General features: G+C 47.4%; 1 protein-coding gene across 1 annotated transcript; it reads left to right on the top strand.

Annotated features, from left to right (window-relative positions):
* The first annotated feature begins 8,970 nt into the window (after positions 1-8,970).
* LOC143301048 (angiogenic factor with G patch and FHA domains 1-like) lies at positions 8,971-13,725 on the top strand. Its single transcript, XM_076615052.1, has 3 exons — positions 8,971-9,084; positions 9,809-9,997; positions 12,826-13,725. Exons 1-3 carry the CDS (start codon positions 8,971-8,973, stop codon positions 13,723-13,725), a joined length of 1,203 nt encoding a protein of 400 aa, XP_076471167.1.
* The last annotated feature ends 13,589 nt before the right edge of the window (positions 13,726-27,314 follow it).

The following is a 27,314-nucleotide window of genomic DNA, read 5'->3' as shown; positions in this document are numbered from 1 at the left end:
TGAAAAAATCATACGCCTACCTGTATAGGGAGATAACTTGTGACCGATTTACAAACTTCCTTACTAACCTTCGGCGAGTCACAAAAATTGTCTGCTAAGCTGGCCCAATGAAGATCGTAGCCAACCCCGTGACATGTGTACCCGTTTTTTTTGTTTTGTTTGTTTTTTGCTTTTGTTGTTGCTGTTGTTGTTATTGTTGTTGTTGTTGTTGTTGTTGTGTGTGTGTGAGTGTGTGTGTGTGTGTGTGTGTGTGTGTGTGTGTGTGTGTGTGTGTGTGTGTGAGAGAGAGAGAGAGAGAGAGAGAGAGAGAGAGAGAGAAACAAATATACTAGTGTGTGTTTCATTATCACAAAAAACTTCTATGAATGTATCTATATTGCCATTGTTGCTTTTAAAAAAAAATCTTTATTATTTCATTACCATCTTTAATAAAAAAAAAAAATTGACTTGACTTTAACACACACACACACACACACACACACGTTCGTGCACACGCACACATACAAACTATGAAAATTGTAATTCACACTGTGGTATTAGGTTAATCCTCCCAAGCTGGTTTCTAGTACAGTATTATCTATAGCCTCACCCATCGTCTGGTACGAGGAGATGATAAAAACTACAAGAAAAGTTGTATTACAGTGACCAGACTGAGTGCTTGTCAGTAGAACGGTTATTGTTTTTCAGACAAAGACCCCCGACACTCCCGTTCATCACCCCCACCTTCCCACACCCCACTGGTCACCGGGACAACAATCAACTTCATTAACGCAGCGTGTTGCTCTTCCCTGGGCAACGTAAACACGTGTCGTGGCCTGTCCACACAAACCAACAAAAGGAAAAGGGAAGAGGAGGCCTGCTGTCAGGATGGTGGTGGAGTTAAAGATGGCTGCTATCTCTAAGTGGTTCCCACCTGTTGAGCTCAAGTTGAGTCTGACTAGAGCTGTGATTCCGCCAATCACAACTCTGCGATTTGAAGCATTTGACGTGCAGAAACGGGTATAAAAAGCTGAACTCCAAGTTGGTATTATCACTCTTCACTGAAACTTTGAGTAGCAAGACTTCTTGTGTTACATCGAAGAGAAGTGAGCCATCCCTGTTTTCTACGGGCAAAATGCAAACTTCTGAGCCTCAGCAGCAGTGGGTCCACACCTCTAGTGGATTTTACCACAACGCAGCATCAGGCTGGTACTTCCACCCCAGCAGCCAGCTGTACTACCACCCCACCACAGCCTCCTACTACACTCGGGAGGCTGTGCAGTCCTGGAGTTCCACCAGCACCACAACCAACACCCAGTCTCCAGCACTGCCACCCACGAATCCTCCCTGCATCCGCGTGGTCGTTCTCAAGTCAGATGATCTTGACGCCGGGACGTTTTTCCTGGTAACGTACCCTGGCGGCACGGTGGGACGGGAGAAGGACGCGTGGCTCCACATCCCCGGTGAGGAGGTCAGCCCCAAGCACGCTGCCATCCAGTACTGCAGCCGGCAGCAGTGCTACACTGTGCAGGACTTGGGCAGCCACACCGGAACCTTCCTCAACCATGTCCGCCTGGCCGGGGTCACTCCACTACGCCACGGCAGCACGCTTCGCGTGGGCAGCACGGAGATGCTGCTCCACATTCACCAGGGCCTGGTCACCTGCGACCAGTGTGAACCCGGACAGGTGATGGCGGCACTCAAGCTGTCCAAGACCTCAGCTGCAAAACGACCTCTGCTGCAGTCCCAGGAGGTCAAGAAGAATAGGACCCGGCGACGGCAGAAGGCGTGGCGTAAGGCCTGCGGATTCTCCTCCACGGAAAGCAAGGAGGACGTGGACCGACAGATTGACGTCATCAACAGGTCCCTGGAGGTGACGGGCTCGTGGCAACCCAGGCTTGCTGACCGTGACGTGCCCAGTTATCGGCCCCTGGTGCAGCACACAGCCTCAGTGCACACAGCCATCAGCAGCAGCAACAAAGGCAGCAGCATGCTGCACAAGATGGGCTGGACACCAGGGAAGGCACTGGGCAAGAAGAAGCGAGGCCTGGTGGAGCCCATCAACGTCAAGGTCCGCTCTGTGGCCACAGCAGGACTGGGGTCCTCCTCTTCAGTGGACCTGTCCCTGGACCAGTTCATGTCGGTCACAATGCTGAACTGCCTGAGGACCCGACAGCGCTACCTGGCTCAGGACACGGACAGCGACAGGACCTTCTGACATCACTGCTTGCATATTTGACGTCCGGACATGCCATGTCACCACCACCCACCATTGTGACACCATGTCAATTGTGTGCAATATATCATCGCCTGTGACTGTGTGGTGACTTTCTCACATCGCTTGTGACTGTGGGTGTGTGACAGGGCTGAAACATGCATGCCATTTGTACATAGGATTGAGTCGTGATCGTTTTAAGTCACTTAGTTTGCATTTTAAATGTAAATAAATAGTTTGATTTGACTGTATTGCATTTGTTACGACTTGTTTGCCAGTGTGTGTGTCGTTTCTGGGTCGATCTGTACCAATATCTGTTCCTCTGTTTTTTCTCTTGTCACTTTCAGCTATCTGTCTATCTCTCACCCCCTGTCTCGAATACACACACACACACACACACACATACACACACACATACACACACACACACACTCACGGGTGCTCGTGCGGGCACACACATGCACACACATACACGTATATGAAAACACAAGTACACTCATACACTTTCGATCAAACATGCACGCACACACAAATTCATGCACACAAACGTTAATCTACACAAAGTCGAACTATTGCTCATGCACACCAGTCACACATCACCTACATTGATATCTCGTGCACACATACAGGAACTCGCTTTTGCATACAATGGCGAAAACATACATACAAATACACACACTAAAACTGCTAATGCATGCACACCAGCTCACTCACAAATACTTATGCATGCGTACACACAGAAACAAGATCACCCACAATCTGGCAGTTATAAACACTCTTGCACACACATACACTCGCTATTCATACCTACAATCGCACGCACTGAAACATACACACGCACATAAAAACAAAAATCCATACGCACATAGAAAGAACGCTGATGCACACACACACACACACACACACACACACACACACATACACGAACATACATAGATATGATTCCTTGACGTTCATTCACGAATGCTTTTTTTCTGTGCACATGTTCTGCCAATCATCGATTATTCAACATTGTGGGACAACTGTAGGAAAACAAGCTGAAAATGTAATCATCGTATACACTCAGCGAGTGTATGTGTGTGCAGGAGTGTTAAAAGAGCTTTCAAACTAGTATTGTTGAAGTCGAGCTCCCTGACCCATATGGTTCATAAACTACTTAATGTATTATCTTTTCACAACATGCTGTTCTTAAACAAGGCTGTCTGTATGCATAATGTAATATACAGAAATGCAGCCAAAAAGATTACAGAAACTTTTAAAACTAATGATCACAGGTACAGCCATATGTTACATATACCTAAACCTTTAGCAATACAGCTTCATATATTCTGGTGGAAATGTATGGAATAACCTCCCACTCTCTCCCTTTTTTTTTGTTTGTTTTGATATAACGAATAAAATGTGTTTAGGAAACAATATGAAGAATAATCTTACCAAATGTCTAAAAGATGGACAATAATGCATGTCTATATATATATATTAGTTACCGCTGAATTTATCGTTTGCGAAATGTTTTGTATATGCTCTTGTTGGTGGTTTGATTGTGTTGAATGAGGAGGTATGTAGGTGCAAAACAGAGTGTGTTGTAAATTTGTGTATGTGTGTGACGGGGTGGTAAGGTGGTGTTAAGAAGGTGAAGACAGGTAGAAGGTGTTTGCAGAAGAGAGCTGCAGCCAGGCAAGGTAGACTCGGGAAGGCAGTGCACTGGTTTTCTTCTTTTCTTCTTTCATTCTTCCAGACCAGGAGAGTTCTCTCTTTGTCTGGCACTCGCTCACTCTTTATATTCTGTTCCGCCGAACCGCAAAGTCAGTGCCGCGTAGCGACTCACGAAACCGGCCCTCCGCGAGCCTTGAGGGGCCAAGCTTGTGTTTGTTTGACCAAATTTAGCGGCTTCTGACTTTCAGCTCGGGGAACTAACATAGACATATATATCACACAAAACTACAAGAGACGAGCTAAACCATTTTATACAAAAATAATGTAGTTAGAAACTGTAAACACAAAGAGTCACTGAATGAACGAGATTTTAACAAGTTCATGTATCATTTTTGTACATTACAACAATTAATACGTCGCAATATGTAATATAATTGCAACAGTTAAGTAACTGAAAATCCTGAATTTCCAACTATGTAAAAATCATCTATAGAATGTGCTTCTATAGTAAACATTTTTTTATGTCAAAATTAAAGAGAAAACTCAACGGACAGCTCCCGTGTCGGCACTGCTTGGCAGTGCTTTTGGCACTTGTGATCGACAATGAAATACTTCGTTTATAAACCAACTACAACACAACTATACATGTATGATGCGAATCAGATTGATAACAGAAATACAAACATCAGCAAGACACGCTATAAAAATGTCTTTCTGAAGTCCAATAACATAAAAACTATAATCTCATCTGTAAGGAATTGTTTGTAATTTAACAAATTGATGAAAAAATCATACGGCTACCTGTAAAGGGAGATAACTTGTTACCGATTTACAAACTTCCTTATTAACCTTCGGCGAGTCACAAAAATTGTCTGCTAAGCTGGCCCAACGAAGATCGTAGCCAACCCAGTTACATGTGTAACCGGTTTTTGTTTGTTTGTTTTTTGTTTTTGTTGTTGCTGTTGTTGTTATTGTTGTTGTTGTTGTTGTTGTTGTTGTTGTTGTGTGTGTATGTGTGTGTGTGAGTGTGTGTGTGTGTGTGTGTGTGTGTGTGTGTGTGTGTGCGTGTAAGAGAGAGAGAGAGAGAGAGAGAGAGAGAGAGAGAGAGAGAGAGACAGACAGACAGAGAGAGAGAGAAACAAAAAATGCTGCTGTGTGCTTCATTATCACACAAATCTTCTATGAATGTATCTATATTGCCAGTATTGCTTTTTAAAAAAAAAATCTTTATTATTTCATTACCATCTTTAATAAAAAAAATATTGACTTGACTTTAAACACACACACACACACACACGTTCGTGCACACGCACACATACAAACTACGAAAATTGTAATTCACACTGTGGTATTAGGTTAATCCTCCCAAGCTGGTTTCTAGTACAGTATTATCTATAGCCTCACCCATCGTCTGGTACGAGGAGATGATAAAAACTACAGGAAAAGTTGTATTACAGTGACCAGACTGAGTGCTTGTCAGTAGAACGGTTATTGTTTGCAGACAAAGACCCCCGACACTCCCGTTCATCACCCCCACCTTCCCACACCCCACTGGTCACCGGGACAACAATCAACTTCATTAACGCAGCGTGTTGCTCTTCCCTGGGCAACGTAAACACGTGTCGTGGCCTGTCCACACAAACCAACAAAAGGAAAAGGGAAGAGGAGGCCTGCTGTCAGGATGGTGGTGGAGTTAAAGATGGCTGCTATCTCTAAGTGGTTCCCACCTGTTGAGCTCAAGTTGAGTCTGACTAGAGCTGTGATTCCGCCAATCACAACTCTGCGATTTGAAGCATTTGACGTGCAGAAACGGGTATAAAAAGCTGAACTCCAAGTTGGTATTATCACTCTTCACTGAAACTTTGAGTAGCAAGACTTCTTGTGTTACATCGAAGAGAAGTGAGCCATCCCTGTTTTCTACGGGCAAAATGCAAACTTCTGAGCCTCAGCAGCAGTGGGTCCACACCTCTAGTGGATTTTACCACAACGCAGCATCAGGCTGGTACTTCCACCCCAGCAGCCAGCTGTACTACCACCCCACCACAGCCTCCTACTACACTCGGGAGGCTGTGCAGTCCTGGAGTTCCACCAGCACCACAACCAACACCCAGTCTCCAGCACTGCCACCCACGAATCCTCCCTGCATCCGCGTGGTCGTTCTCAAGTCAGATGATCTTGACGCCGGGACGTTTTTCCTGGTAACGTACCCTGGCGGCACGGTGGGACGGGAGAAGGACGCGTGGCTCCACATCCCCAGTGAGGAGGTCAGCCCCAAGCACGCTGCCATCCAGTACTGCAGCCGGCAGCAGTGCTACACTGTGCAGGACTTGGGCAGCCACACCGGAACCTTCCTCAACCATGTCCGCCTGGCCGGGGTCACTCCACTACGCCACGGCAGCACGCTTCGCGTGGGCAGCACGGAGATGCTGCTCCACATTCACCAGGGCCTGGTTACCTGCGACCAGTGTGAACCCGGACAGGTGATGGCGGCACTCAAGCTGTCCAAGACCTCAGCTGCAAAACGACCTCTGCTGCAGTCCCAGGAGGTCAAGAAGAATAGGACCCGGCGACGGCAGAAGGCGTGGCGTAAGGCCTGCGGATTCTCCTCCACGGAAAGCAAGGAGGACGTGGACCGACAGATTGACGTCATCAACAGGTCCCTGGAGGTGACGGGCTCGTGGCAACCCAGGCTTGCTGACCGTGACGTGCCCAGTTATCGGCCCCTGGTGCAGCACACAGCCTCAGTGCACACAGCCATCAGCAGCAGCAACAAAGGCAGCAGCATGCTGCACAAGATGGGCTGGACACCAGGGAAGGCACTGGGCAAGAAGAAGCGAGGCCTGGTGGAGCCCATCAACGTCAAGGTCCGCTCTGTGGCCACAGCAGGACTGGGGTCCTCCTCTTCAGTGGACCTGTCCCTGGACCAGTTCATGTCGGTCACAATGCTGAACTGCCTGAGGACCCGACAGCGCTACCTGGCTCGGGACACGGACAGCGACAGGACCTTCTGACATCACTGCTTGCATATTTGACGTCCGGACATGCCATGTCACCACCACCCACCATTGTGACACCGTGTCAATTGTGTGCAATATATCATCGCCTGTGACTGTGTGGTGACTTTCTCACATCGCTTGTGACTGTGGGTGTGTGACAGAGCTGAAACATGCATGCCATTTGTACATAGGATTGAGTCGTGATCGTTTTAAGTCACTTAGTTTGCATTTTAAATGTAAATAAATAGTTTGATTTGACTGTATTGCATTTGTTACGACTTGTTTGCCAGTGTGTGTGTCGTTTCTGGGTCGACCTGTACCAATATCTGTTCCTCTGTTTTTTCTCTTGTCACTTTCAGCTATCTGTCTATCTCTCACCCCCTGTCTCGAATACACACACACACACACACACATACACACACACATACACACACACACCCTCACGGGTGCTCGTGCGGGCACACACATGCACACACATACACGTATATGAAAACACAAGTACACTCATACACTTTCGATCAAACATGCACGCACACACAAATTCATGCACACAAACGTTAATCTACACAAAGTCGAACTATTGCTCATGCACACCAGTCACACATCACCTACATTGATATCTCGTGCACACATACAGCAACTCGCTTTTGCATACAATGGCGAAAACATACATACAAATACACACACTAAAACTGCTAATGCATGCACACCAGCTCACTCACAAATACTTATGCATGCGTACACACAGAAACAAGATCACCCACAATCTGGCAGTTATAAACACTCTTGCACACACATACACTCGCTATTCATACCTACAATCGCACGCACTGAAACATACACACGCACATAAAAACAAAAATCCATACGCACATAGAAAGAACGCTGATGCACACACACACACACACACACACACACATACACGAACATACATAGATATGATTCCTTGACGTTCATTCACGAATGCTTTTTTCCTGTGCACATGTTCTGCCAATCATCGATTATTCAACATTGTGGGACAACTGTAGGAAAACAAGCTGAAAATGTAACCACGTATACACTCAGCGAGTGTATGTGTGTGCAGGAGTGTTAAAAGAGCTTTCAAACTAGTATTGTTGAAGTCGAGCTCCCTGACCCATATGGTTCATAAACTACTTAATGTATTATCTTTTCACAACATGCTGTTCTTAAACAAGGCTGTCTGTATGCATAATGTAATATACAGAAATGCAGCCAAAAAGATTACAGAAACTTTTAAAACTAATGATCACAGGTACAGCCATATGTTTACAAACTTCCTTACTAACCTTCGGCGAGTCACAAAAATTGTCTGCTAAGCTGGCCCAATGAAGATCGTAGCCAACCCCGTGACATGTGTACCCGTTTTTTTTGTTTTGTTTGTTTTTTGCTTTTGTTGTTGCTGTTGTTGTTATTGTTGTTGTTGTTGTTGTTGTGTGTGTGTGAGTGTGTGTGTGTCTGTTTGTGTGTGTGTGTGTGTGTGTGTGTGTGTGTGTGTGTGTGTGAGAGAGAGAGAGAGAGAGAGAGAGAGAGAGAGAGAGAGAAACAAATATACTAGTGTGTGTTTCATTATCACAAAAAACTTCTATGAATGTATCTATATTGCCATTGTTGCTTTTAAAAAAAAATCTTTATTATTTCATTACCATCTTTAATAAAAAAAAAAATATTGACTTGACTTTAAACACACACACACACACACGTTCGTGCACACGCACACATACAAACTATGAAAATTGTAATTCACACTGTGGTATTAGGTTAATCCTCCCAAGCTGGTTTCTAGTACAGTATTATCTATAGCCTCACCCATCGTCTGGTACGAGGAGATGATAAAAACTACAAGAAAAGTTGTATTACAGTGACCAGACTGAGTGCTTGTCAGTAGAACGGTTATTGTTTTTCAGACAAAGACCCCCGACACTCCCGTTCATCACCCCCACCTTCCCACACCCCACTGGTCACCGGGACAACAATCAACTTCATTAACGCAGCGTGTTGCTCTTCCCTGGGCAATGTAAACACGTGTCGTGGCCTGTCCACACAAACCAACAAAAGGAAAAGGGAAGAGGAGGCCTGCTGTACAGGATGGTGGTGGAGTTAAAGATGGCTGCTATCTCTAAGTGGTTCCCACCTGTTGAGCTCAAGTTGAGTCTGACTAGAGCTGTGATCCTGCCAATCACAACTCTGCGATTTGAAGCATTTGACGTGCAAAAACGGGTATAAAAAGCTGAACTCCAAGTTGGTATTATCACTCTTCACTGAAACTTTGAGTAGCAAGACTTGTTGTGTTACATCGAAGAGAAGTGAGCCATCCCTGTTTTCTACGGGCAAAATGCAAACTTCTGAGCCTCAGCAGCAGTGGGTCCACACCTCTAGTGGATTTTACCACAACGCAGCATCAGGCTGGTACTTCCACCCCAGCAGCCAGCTGTACTACCACCCCACCACAGCCTCCTACTACACTCGGGAGGCTGTGCAGTCCTGGAGTTCCACCAGCACCACAACCAACACCCAGTCTCCAGCACTGCCACCCACGAATCCTCCCTGCATCCGCGTGGTCGTTCTCAAGTCAGATGATCTTGACGCCGGGACGTTTTTCCTGGTAACGTACCCTGGCGGCACGGTGGGACGGGAGAAGGACGCGTGGCTCCACATCCCCGGTGAGGAGGTCAGCCCCAAGCACGCTGCCATCCAGTACTGCAGCCGGCAGCAGTGCTACACTGTGCAGGACTTGGGCAGCCACACCGGAACCTTCCTCAACCATGTCCGCCTGGCCGGGGTCACTCCACTACGCCACGGCAGCACGCTTCGCGTGGGCAGCACGGAGATGCTGCTCCACATTCACCAGGGCCTGGTCACCTGCGACCAGTGTGAACCCGGACAGGTGATGGCGGCACTCAAGCTGTCCAAGACCTCAGCTGCAAAACGACCTCTGCTGCAGTCCCAGGAGGTCAAGAAGAATAGGACCCGGCGACGGCAGAAGGCGTGGCGTAAGGCCTGCGGATTCTCCTCCACGGAAAGCAAGGAGGACGTGGACCGACAGATTGACGTCATCAACAGGTCCCTGGAGGTGACGGGCTCGTGGCAACCCAGGCTTGCTGACCATGACGTGCCCAGTTATCGGCCCCTGGTGCAGCACACAGCCTCAGTGCACACAGCCATCAGCAGCAGCAACAAAGGCAGCAGCATGCTGCACAAGATGGGCTGGACACCAGGGAAGGCACTGGGCAAGAAGAAGCGAGGCCTGGTGGAGCCCATCAACGTCAAGGTCCGCTCTGTGGCCACAGCAGGACTGGGGTCCTCCTCTTCAGTGGACCTGTCCCTGGACCAGTTCATGTCGGTCACAATGCTGAACTGCCTGAGGACCCGACAGCGCTACCTGGCTCAGGACACGGACAGCGACAGGACCTTCTGACATCACTGCTTGCATATTTGACGTCCGGACATGCCATGTCACCACCACCCACCATTGTGACACCATGTCAATTGTGTGCAATATATCATCGCCTGTGACTGTGTGGTGACTTTCCCACATCGCTTGTGACTGTGGGTGTGTGACAGGGCTGAAACATGCATGCCATTTGTACATAGGATTGAGTCGTGATCGTTTTAAGTCACTTAGTTTGCATTTTAAATGTAAATAAATAGTTTGATTTGACTGTATTGCATTTGTTACGACTTGTTTGCCAGTGTGTGTGTCGTTTCTGGGTCGATCTGTACCAATATCTGTTCCTCTGTTTTTTCTCTTGTCACTTTCAGCTATCTGTCTATCTCTCACCCCCTGTCTCGAATACAAACACACACACACACACACACACACATACACACACACATACACACACACACTCACGGGTGCTCGTGCGGGCACACACATGCACACACATACACGTATATGAAAACACAAGTACACTCATACACTTTCGATCAAACATGCACGCACACACAAATTCATGCACACAAACGTTAATCTACACAAAGTCGAACTATTGCTCATGCACACCAGTCACACATCACCTACATTGATATCTCGTGCACACATACAGCAACTCGCTTTTGCATACAATGGCGAAAACATACATACAAATACACACACTAAAACTGCTAATGCATGCACACCAGCTCACTCACAAATACTTATGCATGCGTACACACAGAAACAAGATCACCCACAATCTGGCAGTTATAAACACTCTTGCACACACATACACTCGCTATTCATACCTACAATCGCACGCACTGAAACATACACACGCACATAAAAACAAAAATCCATACGCACATAGAAAGAACGCTGATGCACACACACACACACACACACACACACATACACGAACATACATAGATATGATTCCTTGACGTTCATTCACGAATGCTTTTTTCCTGTGCACATGTTCTGCCAATCATCGATTATTCAACATTGTGGGACAACTGTAGGAAAACAAGCTGAAAATGTAACCACGTATACACTCAGCGAGTGTATGTGTGTGCAGGAGTGTTAAAAGAGCTTTCAAACTAGTATTGTTGAAGTCGAGCTCCCTGACCCATATGGTTCATAAACTACTTAATGTATTATCTTTTCACAACATGCTGTTCTTAAACAAGGCTGTCTGTATGCATAATGTAATATACAGAAATGCAGCCAAAAAGATTACAGAAACTTTTAAAACTAATGATCACAGGTACAGCCATATGTTTACAAACTTCCTTACTAACCTTCGGCGAGTCACAAAAATTGTCTGCTAAGCTGGCCCAATGAAGATCGTAGCCAACCCCGTGACATGTGTACCCGTTTTTTTTTGTTTTGTTTGTTTTTTGCTTTTGTTGTTGCTGTTGTTGTTATTGTTGTTGTTGTTGTTGTTGTGTGTGTGTGAGTGTGTGTGTGTCTGTTTGTGTGTGTGTGTGTGTGTGTGTGTGTGTGTGTGTGTGTGTGTGTGAGAGAGAGAGAGAGAGAGAGAGAGAGAGAGAGAGAGAGAGAGAGAGAGAAACAAATATACTAGTGTGTGTTTCATTATCACAAAAAACTTCTATGAATGTATCTATATTGCCATTGTTGCTTTTAAAAAAAAATCTTTATTATTTCATTACCATCTTTAATAAAAAAAAAAAATATTGACTTGACTTTAAACACACACACACACACACGTTCGTGCACACGCACACATACAAACTATGAAAATTGTAATTCACACTGTGGTATTAGGTTAATCCTCCCAAGCTGGTTTCTAGTACAGTATTATCTATAGCCTCACCCATCGTCTGCTACGAGGAGATGATAAAAACTACAAGAAAAGTTGTATTACAGTGACCAGACTGAGTGCTTGTCAGTAGAACGGTTATTGTTTTTCAGACAAAGACCCCCGACACTCCCGTTCATCACCCCCACCTTCCCACACCCCACTGGTCACCGGGACAACAATCAACTTCATTAACGCAGCGTGTTGCTCTTCCCTGGGCAATGTAAACACGTGTCGTGGCCTGTCCACACAAACCAACAAAAGGAAAAGGGAAGAGGAGGCCTGCTGTACAGGATGGTGGTGGAGTTAAAGATGGCTGCTATCTCTAAGTGGTTCCCACCTGTTGAGCTCAAGTTGAGTCTGACTAGAGCTGTGATCCTGCCAATCACAACTCTGCGATTTGAAGCATTTGACGTGCAAAAACGGGTATAAAAAGCTGAACTCCAAGTTGGTATTATCACTCTTCACTGAAACTTTGAGTAGCAAGACTTGTTGTGTTACATCGAAGAGAAGTGAGCCATCCCTGTTTTCTACGGGCAAAATGCAAACTTCTGAGCCTCAGCAGCAGTGGGTCCACACCTCTAGTGGATTTTACCACAACGCAGCATCAGGCTGGTACTTCCACCCCAGCAGCCAGCTGTACTACCACCCCACCACAGCCTCCTACTACACTCGGGAGGCTGTGCAGTCCTGGAGTTCCACCAGCACCACAACCAACACCCAGTCTCCAGCACTGCCACCCACGAATCCTCTCTGCATCCGCGTGGTCGTTCTCAAGTCAGATGATCTTGACGCCGGGACGTTTTTCCTGGTAACGTACCCTGGCGGCACGGTGGGACGGGAGAAGGACGCGTGGCTCCACATCCCCGGTGAGGAGGTCAGCCCCAAGCACGCTGCCATCCAGTACTGCAGCCGGCAGCAGTGCTACACTGTGCAGGACTTGGGCAGCCACACCGGAACCTTCCTCAACCATGTCCGCCTGGCCGGGGTCACTCCACTACACCACGGCAGCACGCTTCGCGTGGGCAGCACGGAGATGCTGCTCCACATTCACCAGGGCCTGGTCACCTGCGACCAGTGTGAACCCGGACAGGTGATGGCGGCACTCAAGCTGTCCAAGACCTCAGCTGCAAAACGACCTCTGCTGCAGTCCCAGGAGGTCAAGAAGAATAGGACCCGGCGACGGCAGAAGGCGTGGCGTAAGGCCTGCGGATTCTCCTCCACGGAAAGCAAGGAGGACGTGGACCGACAGATTGACGTCATCAACAGGTCCCTGGAGGTGACGGGCTCGTGGCAACCCAGGCTTGCTGACCATGACGTGCCCAGTTATCGGCCCCTCGTGCAGCACACAGCCTCAGTGCACACAGCCATCAGCAGCAGCAACAAAGGCAGCAGCATGCTGCACAAGATGGGCTGGACACCAGGGAAGGCACTGGGCAAGAAGAAGCGAGGCCTGGTGGAGCCCATCAACGTCAAGGTCCGCTCTGTGGCCACAGCAGGACTGGGGTCCTCCTCTTCAGTGGACCTGTCCCTGGACCAGTTCATGTCGGTCACAATGCTGAACTGCCTGAGGACCCGACAGCGCTACCTGGCTCAGGACACGGACAGCGACAGGACCTTCTGACCACTGCTTGCATATTTGACGTCCGGACATGCCATGTCACCACCACCCACCATTGTGACACCATGTCAATTGTGTGCAATATATCATCGCCTGTGACTGTGTGGTGACTTTCCCACATCGCTTGTGACTGTAGGTGTGTGACAGGGCTGAAACATGCATGCCATTTGTACATAGGATTGAGTCGTGATCGTTTTAAGTCACTTAGTTTGCATTTTAAATGTAAATAAATAGTTTGATTTGACTGTATTGCATTTGTTACGACTTGTTTGCCAGTGTGTGTGTCGTTTCTGGGTCGATCTGTACCAATATCTGTTCCTCTGTTTTTTCTCTTGTCACTTTCAGCTATCTGTCTATCTCTCACCCCCTGTCTCGAATACACACACACACACACACACACACACACACATACACACACACATACACACACACACTCACGGGTGCTCGTGCGGGCACACACATGCACACACATACACGTATATGAAAACACAAGTACACTCATACACTTTCGATCAAACATGCACGCACACACAAATTCATGCACACAAACGTTAATCTACACAAAGTCGAACTATTGCTCATGCACACCAGTCACACATCACCTACATTGATATCTCGTGCACACATACAGCAACTCGCTTTTGCATACAATGGCGAAAACATACATACAAATACACACACTAAAACTGCTAATGCATGCACACCAGCTCACTCACAAATACTTATGCATGGGTACACACAGAAACAAGATCACCCACAATCTGGCAGTTATAAACACTCTTGCACACACATACACTCGCTATTCATACCTACAATCGCACGCACTGAAACATACACACGCACATAAAAACAAAAATCCATACGCACATAGAAAGAACGCTGATGCACACACACACACACACACACACACACACACATACACGAACATACATAGATATGATTCCTTGACGTTCATTCACGAATGCTTTTTTTCTGTGCACATGTTCTGCCAATCATCGATTATTCAACATTGTGGGACAACTGTAGGAAAACAAGCTGAAAATGTAACCACGTATACACTCAGCGAGTGTATGTGTGTGCAGGAGTGTTAAAAGAGCTTTCAAACTAGTATTGTTGAAGTCGAGCTCCCTGACCCATATGGTTCATAAACTACTTAATGTATTATCTTTTCACAACATGCTGTTCTTAAACAAGGCTGTCTGTATGCATAATGTAATATACAGAAATGCAGCCAAAAAGATTACAGAAACTTTTAAAACTAATGATCACAGGTACAGCCATATGTTTACAAACTTCCTTTCTAACCTTCGGCGAGTCACAAAAATTGTCTGCTAAGCTGGCCCAATGAAGATCGTAGCCAACCCCGTGACATGTGTACCCGTTTTTTTTGTTTTGTTTGTTTTTTGCTTTTGTTGTTGCTGTTGTTGTTATTGTTGTTGTTGTTGTTGTTGTTGTGTGTGTGTGAGTGTGTGTGTGTGTGTGTGTGTGTGTGTGTGTGTGTGTGTGTGTGTGTGAGAGAGAGAGAGAGATAGAGAGAGAAACAAATATACTAGTGTGTGTTTCATTATCACAAAAAACTTCTATGAATGTATCTATATTGCCATTGTTGCTTTAAAAAAAAAATCTTTATTATTTCATTACCATCTTTAATAAAAAAAAAAAAAACACATTGACTTGACTTTAAACACACACACACACACACACACGTTCGTGCACACGCACACATACAAACTATGAAAATTGTAATTCACACTGTGGTATTAAGTTAATCCTCCCAAGCTGTTTTCTAGTACAGTATTATCTATAGCCTCACCCATCGTCTGGTACGAGGAGATGATAAAAACTACAAGAAAAGTTGTATTACAGTGACCAGACTGAGTGCTTGTCAGTAGAACGGTTATTGTTTTTCAGACAAAGACCCCCGACACTCCCGTTCATCACCCCCACCTTCCCACACCCCACTGGTCACCGGGACAACAATCAACTTCATTAACGCAGCGTGTTGCTCTTCCCTGGGCAACGTAAACACGTGTCGTGGCCTGTCCACACAAACCAACAAAAGGAAAAGGGAAGAGGAGGCCTGCTGTACAGGATGGTGGTGGAGTTAAAGATGGCTGCTATCTCTAAGTGGTTCCCACCTGTTGAGCTCAAGTTGAGTCTGACTAGAGCTGTGATCCTGCCAATCACAACTCTGCGATTTGAAGCATTTGACGTGCAAAAACGGGTATAAAAAGCTGAACTCCAAGTTGGTATTATCACTCTTCACTGAAACTTTGAGTAGCAAGACTTGTTGTGTTACATCGAAGAGAAGTGAGCCATCCCTGTTTTCTACGGGCAAAATGCAAACTTCTGAGCCTCAGCAGCAGTGGGTCCACACCTCTAGTGGATTTTACCACAACGCAGCATCAGGCTGGTACTTCCACCCCAGCAGCCAGCTGTACTACCACCCCACCACAGCCTCCTACTACACTCGGGAGGCTGTGCAGTCCTGGAGTTCCACCAGCACCACAACCAACACCCAGTCTCCAGCACTGCCACCCACGAATCCTCCCTGCATCCGCGTGGTCGTTCTCAAGTCAGATGATCTTGACGCCGGGACGTTTTTCCTGGTAACGTACCCTGGCGGCACGGTGGGACGGGAGAAGGACGCGTGGCTCCACATCCCCGGTGAGGAGGTCAGCCCCAAGCACGCTGCCATCCAGTACTGCAGCCGGCAGCAGTGCTACACTGTGCAGGACTTGGGCAGCCACACCGGAACCTTCCTCAACCATGTCCGCCTGGCCGGGGTCACTCCACTACGCCACGGCAGCACGCTTCGCGTGGGCAGCACGGAGATGCTGCTCCACATTCACCAGGGCCTGGTCACCTGCGACCAGTGTGAACCCGGACAGGTGATGGCGGCACTCAAGCTGTCCAAGACCTCAGCTGCAAAACGACCTCTGCTGCAGTCCCAGGAGGTCAAGAAGAATAGGACCCGGCGACGGCAGAAGGCGTGGCGTAAGGCCTGCGGATTCTCCTCCACGGAAAGCAAGGAGGACGTGGACCGACAGATTGACGTCATCAACAGGTCCCTGGAGGTGACGGGCTCGTGGCAACCCAGGCTTGCTGACCATGACGTGCCCAGTTATCGGCCCCTGGTGCAGCACACAGCCTCAGTGCACACAGCCATCAGCAGCAGCAACAAAGGCAGCAGCATGCTGCACAAGATGGGCTGGACACCAGGGAAGGCACTGGGCAAGAAGAAGCGAGGCCTGGTGGAGCCCATCAACGTCAAGGTCCGCTCTGTGGCCACAGCAGGACTGGGGTCCTCCTCTTCAGTGGACCTGTCCCTGGACCAGTTCATGTCGGTCACAATGCTGAACTGCCTGAGGACCCGACAGCGCTACCTGGCTCAGGACACGGACAGCGACAGGACCTTCTGACATCACTGCTTGCATATTTGACGTCCGGACATGCCATGTCACCACCACCCACCATTGTGACACCATGTCAATTGTGTGCAATATATCATCGCCTGTGACTGTGTGGTGACTTTCCCACATCGCTTGTGACTGTGGGTGTGTGACAGGGCTGAAACATGCATGCCATTTGTACATAGGATTGAGTCGTGATCGTTTTAAGTCACTTAGTTTGCATTTTAAATGTAAATAAATAGTTTGATTTGACTGTATTGCATTTGTTACGACTTGTTTGCCAGTGTGTGTGTCGTTTCTGGGTCGATCTGTACCAATATCTGTTCCTCTGTTTTTTCTCTTGTCACTTTCAGCTATCTGTCTATCTCTCACCCCCTGTCTCGAATACAAACACACACACACACACACACACACACACATACACACACACATACACACACACACTCACGGGTGCTCGTGCGGGCACACACATGCACACACATACACGTATATGAAAACACAAGTACACTCATACACTTTCGATCAAACATGCACGCACACACAAATTCATGCACACAAACGTTAATCTACACAAAGTCGAACTATTGCTCATGCACACCAGTCACACATCACCTACATTGATATCTCGTGCACACATACAGCAACTCGCTTTTGCATACAATGGCGAAAACATACATACAAATACACACACTAAAACTGCTAATGCATGCACACCAGCTCACTCACAAATACTTATGCATGCGTACACACAGAAACAAGATCACCCACAATCTGGCAGTTATAAACACTCTTGCACACACATACACTCGCTATTCATACCTACAATCGCACGCACTGAAACATACACACGCACATAAAAACAAAAATCCATACGCACATAGAAAGAACGCTGATGCACACACACACACACACACACACACACATACACGAACATACATAGATATGATTCCTTGACGTTCATTCACGAATGCTTTTTTCCTGTGCACATGTTCTGCCAATCATCGATTATTCAACATTGTGGGACAACTGTAGGAAAACAAGCTGAAAATGTAACCACGTATACACTCAGCGAGTGTATGTGTGTGCAGGAGTGTTAAAAGAGCTTTCAAACTAGTATTGTTGAAGTCGAGCTCCCTGACCCATATGGTTCATAAACTACTTAATGTAGGTCAGGTCATTAGATCTGCTACTGGTAACCTGTAATCCAGTACAACCTGTTCAGGGTCGGGTTGCCGACGACTAAACCGGCACTTCCACCGCTCCCTTCTGGGACTGGTGAGGCGGGTGGCTAGACACCCTTATGGAGATCCATAAAAGGGCGTCGGCTCGGGAGAGCCACCGACGGCCATCTAGCTCCACTGTGCTGTGTGCATGCCACACGCAGTTGGCCTCCGGGGTGTGTCTACCCATGTATGCGAAGTCTGGATCCGGCAGAATCTGCGGAAGAAACCTATCGGTTCAACGGAGAGGAAGGCGATTACAGCAACGCACTGTGGAGTGCAGAGAGCAAGATGAGACACCGAAAGGATATCTTGGTCATCCACTGCATCCGTGCTCATCCTCCAGTCGTCTCGACTTAGTCTTGCCACTGGAAATTGGTGGACCCGGACGAGAGAGTGAGGTTGACGTTGCGCAACTCCTCTTCACTTTAAACAAACTCATCGCGCAAGTCATCAGTCATCCAAAATGACCTTTCATCCTTCATTTCATCACCCCCAAGTCCTGTGGCGACAGGCGAGCGACGAAACGACAGGTGTGGGTACACTGGCAGTCGCAGCCGCAGACCTGCACGCAGGCGGCTCAGGCCATAGGGTCGTTCTTCGTCGACAGGAGCAGCGATGGAGCTCGGCAGCCGTCTGAGCGTCTGAGCAGCCCTCTTTAGGAATGCACTGCTCACCTCCCTGGCATGAGGAAGGGGCTAGAAAAGGTGCCCTAAAAATTGCCTGCTCCATATCACCCTGGCCAGCATACCGCGGCTGGCGGGGACCCTACATCAGCGGTCGAAACAAAGAGAAAGAAAAGAAAAAAACAAGGATCGTTCCTCTCACCATTGGTGCTTGGAACATAAGGACTCTCCTGGACAGAGATAATGCGGACAGACCCCAAAGGAGAACAGCACTAGTTGCATCCGAACTCGCCAGATACAACATCGACATCGCAGCCCTGAGTGAGACTCGGCTTGCAGGCGAAGGCGAGCTCTGTGAACGGGGATCTGGTTACACCTTCTTCTGGAGTGGACGAGGAAGCGAAGAGCGACGTGAGGCTGGCGTTGGTTTTGCAGTAAAAACAGCACTTGTCAGCAAGCTAGCTGGAATCCCAAAGGGAGTCAACGATAGGCTTATGACCATGAAACTCCCACTGGCATCTGGCCAGAAGCACCTCACCATTGTCAGTGCCTACGCCCCAACCATGACCAACCCGGATGAAGTGAAGGCGAAGTTCTACGAGGACCTTCACTCTGTCATTGCTGCCATCCCTAAAGCAGACAAGCTCATCATTCTTGGGGACTTCAATGCTAGAGTTGGCTCTGACTACATCTCCTGGGATGGAGTGATTGGAAAGCACGGTGTGGGCCACTGCAACCCAAATGGATTGCTTTTGCTTCAGACCTGTGCAGAGCACGAACTGCTGATAACCAACACAGTTTTCTGCCTCCCCACCCGTAACAGGACGTCATGGATGCACCCTCGCTCAAAGCATTGGCATCTCATCGATTATGTCATCGTCAGGAAAAGGGATAGGCAAGATGTACGTGTAACAAAGACCATGTGCGGCGCCGAGTGTTGGACAGACCATCGTCTTGTAGTCTCGAAGTTGAATATTCGAATCCAACCCAAGAGACGCCCCCAAGGCCAGAAGGCTCCAAAACGGCTCAACATCGCTAAGCTGAAAAGCATCACCATCAAACAGTCCTTTGTGGAGCTGCTGGAAGATCGTCTGGAATCCGCCTCTCTGGACAACCAGAATGTGGAGTCTGACTGGAGGACCCTGCGTGAGCTGATCTATAGTACAGCTTCAGAGACCCTGGGACCCATGACCAGAAAGCACAAAGACTGGTTTGATGAAAACTGTGATGAAATCAAGCAGCTTCTGGATGAGAAACGCCGTCTGCATCAAGCCCACCTGAGCAACCCAAAGTCCACATCAAAAAAGGATGCGTATGATGCCATCCGCAGGACTGTTCAGCAAAAGTTACGCCAGATGCAGGATAAGTGGCTGAGTGACAAAGCTGATGAGATCCAGGGATATGCTGACAGGCACGATATGAAGAGGTTCTATGATGCCTTAAAAGAAGTCTACGGCCCCACATCCTCAGGATCATCCCCCCTCCTCAGTGCAGATGGGAATACCTTGATCACCGAGAAGGAGAACATTCTCGAACGATGGGCTGAGCACTTCAACAGTGTCTTAAATCGCCCTTCCTCCATAAATGATGAAGCCATAGACCGTCTCCCACAAGTCCCCATCAACGAAGCACTGGACGATCCGCCAACACTTCTTGAGACCCAGAAAGCAATCCGTCTGTTATCCAGTGGCAAAGCACCTGGCTCAGACTCCATACCAGCAGAGGTCTACAAGGATGGAGGCAATGTGCTGACTGAGAAGCTTCATCAGCTGTACTCACTCATGTGGAAAGAAGAGACGATCCCCCAGGATTTCAAAGATGCATGTATCATTCACTTGTACAAGCGAAAGGGGAACCGGCAAGCCTGTGATAACCATCGGGGCATTTCCTTGCTCTCCATCGCAGGCAAGATACTTGCCAGGATCCTACTTAACCGCCTCACAGCACACCTTGACCAAGGTCATTTGCCTGAGAGCCAATGTGGATTCCGGAAAGAGCGCGGAACCACTGACATGGTGTTTGCTGCAAGGCAGCTGCAAGAGAAATGTCAGGAGCAAAATGCTGATCTGTTCTCCACCTATGTCGACCTCACTAAGGCCTTCGACACCGTGAGTAGAGAGGGACTGTGGAAGATCATGGCCAAGTACGGATGCCCTCGGAAATTTATTTCCTTGGTCAGCCAATTCCATGAAGGCATGCAGGCTCGAGTCCAGGACAATGGTGAAACATCTGCTCCTTTTGCTGTCACAAATGGTGTCAAGCAAGGCTGCGTCCTGGCTCCAACGCTGTTCAGCCTCATGTTCTCTGCAATGCTTACTGATGCCTTCAGAGATGGCGATGTTGGAATCGGCCTAAAGTACCGAACAGATGGCAAGCTGTTTAACCTCAGAAGGCTTCAAGCAAAAACGAAGGTCATGACAGACATCATCAGAGACTTTTTGTTTGCTGATGATTGTGCCCTCAACGCTGGATCTGAAGCTGACATGCAACTCAGCGTCGACAAGTTTGCCACTGCCAGCAGGAACTTCGGCCTTACCATCAGCACGAGGAAAACTGAAGTTCTCCATCAGCCAGCCCCAGGGAAACCCTATGTTGAGCCCAATATCACAGTCAACGGTCAGAGACTCAGTGCGGTGGAGCGGTTCACATACCTTGGCAGCACACTGTCACGAAATGCGACCATCGACGATGAAGTGAACGTCAGGATTGCAAGAGCAAGCGCAACTTTTGGTAGACTCAATGCAAATGTCTGGAACAGAAGAGGCATTAGTCTTGAGACCAAGCTAAAGGTCTACAGAGCAGTAGTTCTCCCCACACTACTGTACGCCTGCGAAACTTGGACAGTGTACCAACGACATGCCAAGAAGCTGAACCACTTCCACACAACATGCCTCAGGAAGCTACTGAACATCAAGTGGCAAGACAAGACCCCAGACACAGAGGTGCTCGCAAAAGCCACCCTTCCCAGCATCTTCACCATCCTGATGCAGTCCCAGCTTCGCTGGGCTGGACACGTGGCGCGTATGCCAGACCATCGGCTGCCCAAAAGGCTCTTCTATGGCGAGCTGCAACAAGGGAAGAGATCACACGGAGGTCAGAAGAAGCGCTTCAGAGATACTCTGAAAGTCTCTCTGAAAGCGTTTGATATCAACCCTGACTCCTGGGAGGAATCTGCAGTGGACCGTGACAAATGGCGCGCTGCTGTGCACAAAGGCGCCAGGTTGTGCGAGGCCAACAGGACTGCTGCAGCTGTTCAGAAGAGGCAGGCCAGAAAGTCACGGGCAAACAAGCTCCCTGACAATGATATGCCTGTCTTTGTCTGCCCCAACTGTCAGCGAACATTTCGTGCGCAGATTGGACTATTCAGCCATCTGCGCACTCACAGATAGATTCATGAGCATCCTTCCCCCCACCCCACCACCACCCTCCCCCCATCCCCCATCCCCCATCTGGATGACAACGATGGTCATCATCGATCTCGATGGACACACCACCAATGTATTATCTTTTCACAACATGCTGTTCTTAAACAAGGCTGTCTGTATGCATAATGTAATATACAGAAATGCAGCCAAAAAGATTACAGAAACTTTTAAAACTAATGATCACAGGTACAGCCATATGTTTACAAACTTCCTTACTAACCTTCGGCGAGTCACAAAAATTGTCTGCTAAGCTGGCCCAATGAAGATCGTAGCCATCCCCGTGACATGTGTACCCGTTTTTTTTGTTTTGTTTGTTTTTTGCTTTTGTTGTTGCTGTTGTTGTTATTGTTGTTGTTGTTGTTGTTGTGTGTGTGTGAGTGTGTGTGTGTCTGTTTGTGTGTGTGTGTGTGTGTGTGTGTGTGTGTGTGTGTGTGTGAGAGAGAGAGAGAGAGAGAGAGAGAGAGAGAGAGAGAGAGAGAGAGAGAGAGAGAAACAAATATACTAGTGTGTGTTTCATTATCACAAAAAACTTCTATGAATGTATCTATATTGCCATTGTTGCTTTAAAAAAAAAATCTTTATTATTTCATTACCATCTTTAATAAAAAAAAAAATATTGACTTGACTTTAAACACACACACACACACCCACGTTCGTGCACACGCACACATACAAACTATGAAAATTGTAATTCACACTGTGGTATTAAGTTAATCCTCCCAAGCTGGTTTCTAGTACAGTATTATCTATAGCCTCACCCATCGTCTGGTACGAGGAGATGATAAAAACTACAAGAAAAGTTGTATTACAGTGACCAGACTGAGTGCTTGTCAGTAGAACGGTTATTGTTTTTCAGACAAAGACCCCCGACACTCCCGTTCATCACCCCCACCTTCCCACACCCCACTGGTCACCGGGACAACAATCAACTTCATTAACGCAGCGTGTTGCTCTTCCCTGGGCAACGTAAACACGTGTCGTGGCCTGTCCACACAAACCAACAAAAGGAAAAGGGAAGAGGAGGCCTGCTGTACAGGATGGTGGTGGAGTTAAAGATGGCTGCTATCTCTAAGTGGTTCCCACCTGTTGAGCTCAAGTTGAGTCTGACTAGAGCTGTGATCCTGCCAATCACAACTCTGCGATTTGAAGCATTTGACGTGCAAAAACGGGTATAAAAAGCTGAACTCCAAGTTGGTATTATCACTCTTCACTGAAACTTTGAGTAGCAAGACTTGTTGTGTTACATCGAAGAGAAGTGAGCCATCCCTGTTTTCTACGGGCAAAATGCAAACTTCTGAGCCTCAGCAGCAGTGGGTCCACACCTCTAGTGGATTTTACCACAACGCAGCATCAGGCTGGTACTTCCACCCCAGCAGCCAGTTGTACTACCACCCCACCACAGCCTCCTACTACACTCGGGAGGCTGTGCAGTCCTGGAGTTCCACCAGCACCACAACCAACACCCAGTCTCCAGCACTGCCACCCACGAATCCTCCCTGCATCCGCGTGGTCGTTCTCAAGTCAGATGATCTTGACGCCGGGACGTTTTTCCTGGTAACGTACCCTGGCGGCACGGTGGGACGGGAGAAGGACGCGTGGCTCCACATCCCCGGTGAGGAGGTCAGCCCCAAGCACGCTGCCATCCAGTACTGCAGCCGGCAGCAGTGCTACACTGTGCAGGACTTGGGCAGCCACACCGGAACCTTCCTCAACCATGTCCGCCTGGCCGGGGTCACTCCACTACGCCACGGCAGCACGCTTCGCGTGGGCAGCACGGAGATGCTGCTCCACATTCACCAGGGCCTGGTCACCTGCGACCAGTGTGAACCCGGACAGGTGATGGCGGCACTCAAGCTGTCCAAGACCTCAGCTGCAAAACGACCTCTGCTGCAGTCCCAGGAGGTCAAGAAGAATAGGACCCGGCGACGGCAGAAGGCGTGGCGTAAGGCCTGCGGATTCTCCTCCACGGAAAGCAAGGAGGACGTGGACCGACAGATTGACGTCATCAACAGGTCCCTGGAGGTGACGGGCTCGTGGCAACCCAGGCTTGCTGACCATGACGTGCCCAGTTATCGGCCCCTCGTGCAGCACACAGCCTCAGTGCACACAGCCATCAGCAGCAGCAACAAAGGCAGCAGCATGCTGCACAAGATGGGCTGGACACCAGGGAAGGCACTGGGCAAGAAGAAGCGAGGCCTGGTGGAGCCCATCAACGTCAAGGTCCGCTCTGTGGCCACAGCAGGACTGGGGTCCTCCTCTTCAGTGGACCTGTCCCTGGACCAGTTCATGTCGGTCACAATGCTGAACTGCCTGAGGACCCGACAGCGCTACCTGGCTCAGGACACGGACAGCGACAGGACCTTCTGACATCACTGCTTGCATATTTGACGTCCGGACATGCCATGTCACCACCACCCACCATTGTGACACCATGTCAATTGTGTGCAATATATCATCGCCTGTGACTGTGTGGTGACTTTCCCACATCGCTTGTGACTGTGGGTGTGTGACAGGGCTGAAACATGCATGCCATTTGTACATAGGATTGAGTCGTGATCGTTTTAAGTCACTTAGTTTGCATTTTAAATGTAAATAAATAGTTTGATTTGACTGTATTGCATTTGTTACGACTTGTTTGCCAGTGTGTGTGTCGTTTCTGGGTCGATCTGTACCAATATCTGTTCCTCTGTTTTTTTCTCTTGTCACTTTCAGCTATCTGTCTATCTCTCACCCCCTGTCTCGAATACACACACACACACACACACATACACACACACATACACACACACACTCACGGGTGCTCGTGCGGGCACACACATGCACACACATACACGTATATGAAAACACAAGTACACTCATACACTTTCGATCAAACATGCACGCACACACAAATTCATGCACACAAACGTTAATCTACACAAAGTCGAACTATTGCTCATGCACACCAGTCACACATCACCTACATTGATATCTCGTGCACACATACAGCAACTCGCTTTTGCATACAATGGCGAAAACATACATACAAATACACACACTAAAACTGCTAATGCATGCACACCAGCTCACTCACAAATACTTATGCATGCGTACACACAGAAACAAGATCACCCACAATCTGGCAGTTATAAACACTCTTGCACACACATACACTCGCTATTCATACCTACAATCGCACGCACTGAAACATACACACGCACATAAAAACAAAAATCCATACGCACATAGAAAGAACGCTGATGCACACACACACACACACACACACACACACACACACACACACACACACACACATACACGAACATACATAGATATGATTCCTTGACGTTCATTCACGAATGCTTTTTTTCTGTGCACATGTTCTGCCAATCATCGATTATTCAACATTGTGGGACAACTGTAGGAAAACAAGCTGAAAATGTAACCACGTATACACTCAGCGAGTGTATGTGTGTGCAGGAGTGTTAAAAGAGCTTTCAAACTAGTATTGTTGAAGTCGAGCTCCCTGACCCATATGGTTCATAAACTACTTAATGTATTATCTTTTCACAACATGCTGTTCTTAAACAAGGCTGTCTGTATGCATAATGTAATATACAGAAATGCAGCCAAAAAGATTACAGAAACTTTTAAAACTAATGATCACAGGTACAGCCATATGTTACATATACCTAAACCTTTAGCAATACAGCTTCATATATTCTGGTGGAAATGTATGGAATAACCTCCCACTCTCTCTCTCTTTTTTTTGTTTGTTTTGATATAACGAATAAAATGTGTTTAGGAAACAATATGAAGAATAATCTTACCAAATGTCTAAAAGATGGACAATAATGCATGTCTATATATATATATATTAGTTACCGCTGAATTTATCGTTTGCGAAATGTTTTGTATATGCTCTTGTTGGTGGTTTGATTGTGTTGAATGAGGAGGTATGTAGGTGCAAAACAGAGTGTGTTGTAAATTTGTGTATGTGTGTGACGGGGTGGTAAGGTGGTGTTAAGAAGGTGAAGACAGGTAGAAGGTGTTTGCAGAAGAGAGCTGCAGCCAGGCAAGGTAGACTCGGGAAGGCAGTGAACTGGTTTTCTTTTTTTCTTCTTTCATTCTTCCAGACCAGGAGAGTTCTCTCTTTGTCTGGCACTCGCTCACTCTTTATATTCTGTTCCGCCGAACCGCAAAGCCAGTGCCGCGTAGCGACTCACGAAACCGGCCCTCCGCGAGCCTTGAGGGGCCAAGCTTGTGTTTGTTTGACCAAATTTAGCGGCTTCTGACTTTCAGCTCGGGGAACTAACATAGACATATATATCACACAAAACTACAAGAGACGAGCTAAACCATTTTATACAAAAATAATGTAGTTAGAAACTGTAAACACAAAGAGTCACTGAATGAACGAGATTTTAACAAGTTCATGTATCATTTTTGTACATTACAACAATTAATACGCCGCAATATGTAATATAATTGCAACAGTTAAGTAACTGAAAATCCTGAATTTCCAACTATGTAAAAATCATCTATAGAATGTGCTTCTATAGTAAACATTTTTTTATGTCAAAATTAAAGAGAAAACTCAACGGACAGCTCCCGTGTCGGCACTGGTTGGCGGTGCTTTTGGCATTTGTGATCGACAATGAAATACTTTGTTTAAACCAACTACAACACAACTATACATGTATGATACGAATCAGATTGATAACAGAAATACAAACATCCACAAGACACGCTATAAAAATGTCTTTCTGAAGTCCAATAACATAAAAACTATAATCTCATCTGTAAGGAATTGTTTGTAATTTAACAAATTGATGAAAAAATCATACGCCTACCTGTAAAGGGAGATAACTTGTGACCGATTTACAAACTTCGTTAGTAACCTTCAGCGAGTCACAAAAATTGTCTGCT

Source organism: Babylonia areolata, chromosome 27, assembly GCF_041734735.1.
Source record: "Babylonia areolata isolate BAREFJ2019XMU chromosome 27, ASM4173473v1, whole genome shotgun sequence".
Taxonomy (NCBI): Eukaryota; Metazoa; Mollusca; class Gastropoda; order Neogastropoda; family Buccinidae; genus Babylonia; species Babylonia areolata.
This window is presented reverse-complemented; position numbering and strand designations above follow the sequence as displayed.